Source organism: Dipteris shenzhenensis, chromosome 5, assembly GCF_047967505.1.
Source record: "Dipteris shenzhenensis isolate YYH24624 ecotype China chromosome 5, Dip_SZ_1.0, whole genome shotgun sequence".
In the NCBI taxonomy this organism is placed as follows: Eukaryota; Viridiplantae; Streptophyta; class Polypodiopsida; order Gleicheniales; family Dipteridaceae; genus Dipteris; species Dipteris shenzhenensis.
Window position 1 is genome coordinate 1,763,714 of NC_141600.1, and position 8,787 is coordinate 1,772,500.

The 8,787-nt window shown below is 40.0% G+C and overlaps 1 protein-coding gene across 1 annotated transcript; it reads left to right on the top strand.

Moving 5' to 3' along the window:
- The first annotated feature begins 1,768 nt into the window (after positions 1-1,768).
- On the top strand, positions 1,769-3,043 carry LOC147901477 (uncharacterized). Its single transcript, XM_087375313.1, has 2 exons — positions 1,769-2,052; positions 2,460-3,043. The coding sequence occupies exon 2, from the start codon at positions 2,460-2,462 to the stop codon at positions 2,799-2,801; it is 342 nt and encodes a 113-aa protein (XP_087231439.1). The 5' UTR covers positions 1,769-2,052; the 3' UTR covers positions 2,802-3,043.
- Positions 3,044-8,787: the final 5,744 nt, after the last annotated feature.

Consider the following 8,787-nt stretch of genomic DNA (forward strand, 5'->3'; position numbering starts at 1 on the left):
ACCCTTTGGTCTTTTGACCCCTACATTTGTAAGTGCCAAATAGAATCATGGATCCCTGTACCTCTGCAACAAGACGACTCTACCTATAAGGCATGTGATAGACACATATATAATCTCCATCAAAATTTCAAGAAGGGGATTAGGCTTATAGCAAATGGAAGAGCCCATGATTTGCAAGTAGAGACAATCATCATGAAATAGGAAGATAAGGCATTCATGTTGGAATTCCTCATGATCAATTACCTTTGTCATAAGAAAATAGTTGACTCCATTAACAGTGATGAGTGGACCAGAAGAAAACACTAGTGGTTACCCCATTTTGCATCACTTTGGGCTCTAGGAATTCGTAATACTTTGCCAAGATAGAGGCCATATTCTCAAGTGAGTTCTAGAAATTAGAAATTGCACCTAGATAAGAGTGGATTTCCACTAGGCCACAATGGTCTTAAAGCTTAGCTATTTTCATCTATGAGCACTTTGCAGAGATGAATTTCCTTTCCATTAGGCTATAGATTGTGATATAGGAAGAGCATGTTCTATAGTTAGACCATGCTTCTTGAGGTCTTAACGATTCAAGAGACACATAAAGCAATTTAGGATAGTGAGATAGAGCATTCTTATGCAAAGACTTACAAAAGGTAAAGAAAAAGTTGTCTTATAATAGATGGCCCTAGACATGGCGAATTAGGACTCTTTAAGGCTCGATAAAAACCACCCTTAGATTCCATGATTTTGTCAATACAAAAGGAGGCCACTTATGGTAGCGTAGCCACCTTTAAGGATCAATTACGCAAAGGGATAGGAGATGTGATGGCCAAGTAAAAGAGTTTTCCCATGAACTAAGTAGACATAGCTGCCATGAACAAACATTGAACAAGTCCTCTTGATTCATGGGGCTAGTTCGAATTATTGCTCTATAATGGGCCTTACAGGTGCGACACTTGGGTTTGGTTGTGCAAATGACTTTCTTTGTGATTGTATGTGCCTTGTTCCTATCGATAGTATATACCGAAGGCATATGCAAAACTTTGGTACGTTACGAAACGAAAGGAATGATACGTTAGGGGAAATAACTTCGGCAAGCTAGGGTAGGTGGGGCTACTTTTACTGTGAACCATATGTAGGTGGTGGTGTTTTTGGTTTGTGAATTGTGGGCCGAACCCCTCATATCTCTCCCTCCCTCAATCAACTTGCAAGCAGTGTGGAGCGTTCTATTTAGAGCCATGACTCATAAGGAAAGTACACTCCCAGGGTACAGAAGGGGTCTTTCCCTTATGCGTACCTGCTGGGAGCTAAAGGGCGACAAAGAGGAAGGCGGCAGAGAGACCAAGAGAGACGAAGAGGGTTGTGGCAGATTCAGGTGTGCAGTAGAGTGCAGTGTGCACTGTGGAGGCTGAGTGGAGGCTGATAAGGTTGAGGTTGGCCAATTGGAAAGGGGGCCTCGGATAATCAAAAGGATAGATTTAACAGAGTGCCAATGTATGTTCATTTCTGCAGTCCATTGGACTTTTGGGCACACAGGCAGCTCCAGAATCCCACTCATTCATTCATATCTGCAGAGAAACCTTGTCTACTACATACTGCCTGAAGCCTGTAGCTAGCTACATGTGAGCAAGCTACTAGTCGTAGGCTACTAGCAAGGGGCAGCACCGTATCTGGCTGCATTAATAAACAAAAAGCAGATACTCTCACTGCTTGCAGCTCACTCTCTCTGCCACTGCTCTCGTACTGAACGATTCACAAATTTTCCTCACTTTGACAGTGTACTTGGACGCTTTTCCTTGCCCTCTACTCGGTACTGCTCTTTGCCAGTCATCATCCATTTCCCATTGCCACTCTCATGTAATACATATACCTCAATCCTTCCGCATTCATTGCATTTCATCTTTTCTGCACATTCTGCCCCCTCCTTTTCACCCAGGAGAGCTATCCGTCACATTCCGCTTCCTGCAGTTTGTTTTGGATACTTACGTCCAGTCATTGCCTTGCCTCTTCTCGACCAACCCCTTCCACCGCTATCCTCGTGGACGCACCCGCTTCGAGTTCACTTGGGTAAGATGGGCCTTGTTATCTTTTTCGCCGCTTGAGAGGTTGTGGACGGTGTTTCTGTGCCTTAGCCCGACAGCTCAAAAAGCCCCTTGCTTCGAAATATCGTCTTGTATCGATATCCCCCCATTGCGTGAGAGTCTCGGCCAACGTAGTATGAGTTGAGCTTGCGAATCAAAGTCTCCACAACAGATTATCTCGAAGGAGCTAGTTTCCTAAGACTGGAAACTGGAAGCTCTTAATGTCTCTCTGAGTTAAAATACATTTTGCCTCTATCAGGATGACGACCCGCTTTTGCATTTGGGTTGCAAGTCTTTAAAGCTAACTGTAGTTGTAGAGGGCAATCGTAGAGGCCCCTTGATCTTGCGCTGACAAAAGATTGGGTTGTTTAAATTTCAATCGATACCCTGTAGATGGCAAAACCAAAAGCGAACCTTCCTGCAATTTCTGCCATCGAGGAGGATTCTGCAAGCAATACAGGGGATGCTCCTCCACCGAAGAAGAAGCGAGGTAGGCCTCGAAAGGTCGTTCAGCAAGCGTCGATAGCGGAGGAGCAAGATGCTACAGACGCAAAGAAGCCGAACACCTCTGGGCATGCTGGAAGCCAACAGAAGGAATCAGACAAAAACGAAGGCGATGGAAATTCAGATGATGAACCTGTCAAGCCCAAACCGAAGCCTGTGATAAAGCGAGAGGGAAGTAGACGCAAGAGCGAGCCTCGACGTGCTGCTGAATCATCTCTTGTGGGTAGATGACTTTGAGATAGACAATGCGTAGAATCGGAATATCTCCACTACGTTTTTGCATTGCTGCAGCAAACCAGGTCTTCCCGAAGAAGTAGTTTCTCTGCCCAGATTTCCGGCACGTCTGGGATACTCATCCTTGATTTTTGGTTGACCTTTACAACGGCACCAACAGGCCGGCTGCTGAAATCTCCGGCTAATTAAGTTATTCTTTGAATATATTCACGCAATCCTATGTAAGTAGAACTTGGAAGGCTAAGAGGGATGAAGCACAAATCTCCATCCACTTCTCTGTCTCTCAAGTAATTTCAGCGATTTGAGCTGACTTGAATACCATTTCTGGATTCTTAACATCTCAGATCTTGTGGCATTGGTTCGCTTAGACATGTTCATTCTTGAATCTATTCTAGACTCGGCCTTGCTGCTTGCAGCCCATGATCAGATAGAGTAAATTAGTGGGTTAACATCGTGGGGTTCCTTTATATGAACGAGACAATGCGGCTCCGAATCAGCGCATGTAAGTGAACTCGACAAATTCCACGAAGAGGAGAGATGATTGGGTTTTGCTAGAAGGATAGCATTTGCGATTCTGATTTCCTTTGGCTACTGAACTAAGTACACAGATGCCTGCAATTATTCCATATGCCTCGGAATACAAGAATGCCTCTGGCAATGATCATTTATTCTGAGGAATCGAAGTCTTCAGAGCTGTGTGCTCCGTTTGCGCTCTGTTAAGAAGTGTTCTATGGACTAAGGAGCCATTACCACGTTTAGCATTCCTTCGAAAGTACGTAGTTTAACATTACTATTAACGGTCGTCTATATTTGAGATGGTTGTTTCTATGTGACAACTCATGGTTGGTGCATTGTCCCAATCAGGTCGGATAGGGGTTTCGATTGTGTCAACGAGACATATTTGATGTTGCACGAATTGGAATGGTTGGTTTTGTTATTTTAGCCTCTAGTAACAAATGTAAGATACTACATGAATACTATTTTACTTTTTGAGTATATACACTACTCATGTTTTCTTGTTACATGGTACATGGTGGGATTGTTAAGTGAATGATTGGAATTCTATTATGAATTGAGAGCCATGTGCTTGTTGAGATGGCTTAAAAGGTACATGTTTTTTATATAGAATATTCACGTGTAGGATTATGCGTTTAGTGTCTTTATAATTATGTCAGATTGGTTCTTATCTTTCTACATGTGAAATGTAGTATAGCAATGACATTGAGGTTGTTAGTCTTTTGCATTTCTTTTTCTATGCTACATGGAAGCTCCTTGATTTTGAGATTTTTAAAGATAGTGTTATTGCCTTGAGCTTAGAGAGATTAACGTGTTGATGATCACAATGTTTATTATTCTTGCAATGTCAAATTCTAGACTAGGTACTAGTAGGTTATTGATAATTTATTTTGTGGCTACTTGTATTGGGAAATGTGTGAGAGTGGTCGTCTCTCTTTTGAAGCTAGGTAAAAGGATGTCCAATGATTCTTGATGTGTCATTTATAGAGGTGTTTTGTTTGTTGACATTTGTAATAGTGTACTTTTATATCCTAAATGTTAATTTACTTGTATTTTCTTTTTTCCTTGTCTTAAAATGTCCCATTTCCTCCATTCACCAAGCCATTAGCATTCTCTTTTTACGATACGGATTTGCCTTGGCACATAGCTTTGCAAAATAACAAAGTGCAACATAAGACTAGGAGGTCGCATCCTATCTATACCAACTTTGTCATTTCTTTACGAACATGTTTAGGATGTTGATGTACAACAAATAATCTTGGTGCATGACTTTGTTGAAGTTGGTAATGGAATATATGTTCTATTGAGATCATAATTGATTTGATCGTTGGAAAACCTAGCTATAATATTAATAATTTTGCTTTCTTCTGAGACCTCTTATTTATTGCGTTGATCATGCTTTGATCTTATTGTTTCCATTTGGTAGTATTTACCTTCACGAAAGGTCCCTATGTATCCATTTTGTTGTTGAAAAATGTATCTGTGTAAACTACTTGAATTGAATATGTAATCTAATATCTTGAACCCTTGACTTGAAATACTCCACATTGGTTTTAAAGTCAAATTTTGGCTTTTGTTAAAAGAGAATGCATCAACCAAGGAGTTTGCTGAAGTGTGAGGGGGATTTCAAGCATGCTATCAAAATTCACTATGTAAATTGTCATCATTTGGCCCCTTTGGTGCCGTTTTGGTGTCGATTACATATTTGTAAAAAGTTGGTTGATACTAAAACATATTTAGATAATAATGTAGGCAGGTTCAAACTAGGGATTCCATTGGTAGCTGATTAATGATGATGCACTACATGATCGTTTTTTATAGCCAATTTCTCTCACTAGGGGAGTCTGGTATTGAAAATTTCATGTTGAAATTGAAGCTAGCAGCCTTAGTTGTGGTAATGAGTCAAGCTGTAATGGTTTTCTATAGGCTTTTCCAACTACGAAAGCTAGGTACCCACTCAAAATTTTGATATGAAAAAAACAAGACAAAATTAACATTCATCTGATTACGAAAAAGTAGCTACCATGGAGTGACCTATACTTTTTAGAGCAAGAAACTTATCCTTTGATGGCATCCAAAAAAATAGCAATGTCATCAGCAAGGCTACTTTGAATTCTTGTAGCAATAAGTTTGATTGATGGCTCTACATAGCAATTGGACGCATCTTGGCTTGTTTTGTTAGTACCTACTCAATTCTTGCAAGATTAAGAAGCATATAAAATGGTTATGCAATTTATCATTATTGAACTCATTGATAACATATCTTTGAAACATTCACAAAAAACAATACATGCTTTACTCTTCTAATATGGTGAACAGAGTGAAAGAGCAAAATGGTTCAAGGTATCAAGTTAATTCTATATTTTAATGAGTGATGTCCCATTACTTTTTTGAATGTGCTAATTAGTTTGGCATAAGTTTCAATTGAGTTGCTTGAGCCATTGCAACAACATGAGACCTGTCATTTTCCCAAATTACAATGTTGATGCAAATCAATTCAAGCCCCTTGAGACTACATACATATTCTATGATCAAGTCCTCCCAAGAAGTTGACTCAATTATAATTCAAAATTACACTAAAATCTGTGTCAAATGCTCCTTTTGAGGATATTCATATATTGGTTTTCTCCCAATGTCTTTACTTTGAGTTGATGGAGAAACTTCATATTTCTAGACAAAGTCAATAGTGAAATAGTCGTTAAATCAAGATTATCTAATAATCATATACATAGTATGTCAGGTTTTCCATAGCACCATTAGGATCAGCCTCAGATGCCTCATCTTTAAATGATACCTTCTGTACACATGATTTCTAATTGAAGAGTGTTCTTATTTAGGCATGTTAATGTTAAAACCATAAAGTGATCAAATTAGACATGTTATCGTCTACCTAGAATATCTACCCCATAGATATAACCACACAAATACAAATAAAGCGGTAAAAGATAGTGATAAAGCTTTAAAGCACATAGAACAGAAATACAAAGAATTAGTACAACATAATGTGAAGCAATGGAAATGTTACCTGAACTTACGATTGTTCAAAAAAGTTGTATTTATAACTATGTAATGTAAAAAAAAAAACTTATTGCCATTGGTCTCTTGCAAAAGTTATTCAAGCCCTGGAAAATGATTTTGCCTTTTTGTAAATCAATTGGTATGCTCTATGCATCACAAAGAGACTATCTAGTACTTCTCGATCAAAAGAAGGCAATTAAAGAAAACACACACGATCATTCCTTGCTTGTGATTTGCATTTTAGCCCACCACATTATTAGCTTGAATAGCTTTGAGTTGCGAATTTGGCCTTAATATACCCCCCCCCCCAACCTTCTTGCCCTCTCCCCCTCTTATGCATTTCATTTAAGTGTGAAACATCATCTTGATAGATGAAATGTGTTTATGGCGACTATGGCTACTCTCCACTTGGTTTGTGAAACTTTGTAATATTCAAAAGACGATCTTTTTCACATTTCAGTATCTCCTTGCAGCAACGTATCTATGCTCCCACTTGTGTTGTGGCTGCTAGCTTATGCTCTTCTAGTCTTAATCTACAAGTACCTAACATCTTGAAATACCCTATCATCTTCAATGTTTCTTCCTAGAGACTTTATACTACGAGCGAGGCATCAACCCTTTTTGACGCCTCCTTAGGTCTCCACCATGGGCATTGGAAGGATCTTTTGCTTCAACATTCCCCCTATTCGAACCCTAATCCTTACAAGTGAGCTTAAGTCTAACCTTTTCAACCCTTTACTTGCATTGGATGCACATACTACGTCACGGGCAATTGAAGCTGCTGACCTACTGCCTTGAGCTAAAGCTTGGGGTGGGGGATTGGAGTTTTCTTTCAGCTCTTCTCTCCACTGTAGAGCAAGTTGTAATATTTCTATTGTTGCTCTAGTTGGTGTTTGTTTATTATAATGTATCAACTCTTGAAATTTATCAGCACTGCCTTGCAAGGGCAATGCTCTATTGAGAATTTTGCAAAAAAGTGTCCTCCCAATAGTTTTTGGACACCTCATGCCTTGGTTAACTACTTTCCATTCTACTCTCTCTCTCTCTCTCTCTCTCTCTCTCTCTCTCTCTCTCTCTCTCTCTCGGGTAGAGAAAGAAAGGAAGAGGGCAATGGGACAAGCGGGTTTCAGGCCCAAACACTCCACTGTGGATCATCTAGTTACTCTCCGAGTGTTGATGGAGGACAGCCGCCTTAAGGGGAAGGCACTCTTTTGTTGCTTCATTGATTTTAAGAAGGCATTCGATACGGTGCCTAGGGATGTGCTATGGGAGAGAATGGAATGCATAGAAGTGCCTCAGGAAATAAGGTTTGCTGTCTTTAGACTTTATGAGAAAGTAAAATGTCAATTAAAATGTAAGGATGGGATGTCACAAGAATTTTATAGCAATATGGGGGTCAAACAAGGATGCCCACTCTCACCCACCTTGTTTGGTTTATGCATTAATAGACTTGAGGAACTGATGCACACAGAAGCAGGTAAAACAGGGTTGTCCAGTCTCTACCTAGCAGATTTTGAGATTCACTTGCTTCTTTATGCGGATGATGTGGTTGTTTTCACTAATAGTGAGGGTAAGATGCAACAAATGATGGATATCCTCAGCATGTTCTGTTCGGAAAGTGGGCTGGCTGTGAATGTTTCCAAAACTAAACTCATGATAGTCAAGACTATACAGCCAAGTAATCCCCCTTCAATCTCATATATGGGTCAACTTGTTGATACAGTGCACTCATTCAAATACTTAGGCATTGAAATTCCAACCAATAACAAATGGAGCAACTGTGTGCAACGGAGAATTGATGCAGGATGGGGAAAGTATTATCAATTTGAAAATGACTGCAGCAATACCAACACAAGAAGGTGGCAAGTACGAAACATGATTTTTGGGGCATATGTGGTACAAACAGTGCTCTATGGGGTAGAGGTGTGGGGGGGGAGTATACCATCATCAAAATGGAATGATGTAGAAAAAATGCAGAAATCTTTCATTAGAAGACACCTTGGCATCAAGGCTACCACACCCTACTCTCTCCTACTCCTAGAGACAGGATGCATACCCATAGAGTTGCATGCCTTGAAGAGAGTACTCAGATACATCACAAAGGTCAAGCACATGAATAATGAAAGGCTGCCAAAGAGGGCATGGGTAGAAAGTCAAAAGTCCCAAAAGACGAATAAGAGTAAGATTTTGGCATCTGGATGGGCACTAGATTTAAAAAAATGGTTCCAAAAATGGCAGGTAGAGAGGTACTTGGACTACTCTCCAGAGGAGGTAGATGAGGATGCCTTTCATCATGACCTGCTGAATGCACTACACAGGAAATGGCAAACAGCTGAAAACAGAGAGAAGTTTGAGTACTACCGTACATTTATCAACCCCGAATATTGGGCTACTTATACAAGAAGAGAAACAGCCACGCAGAAGTACATTTGCACACCTATGGCAATAC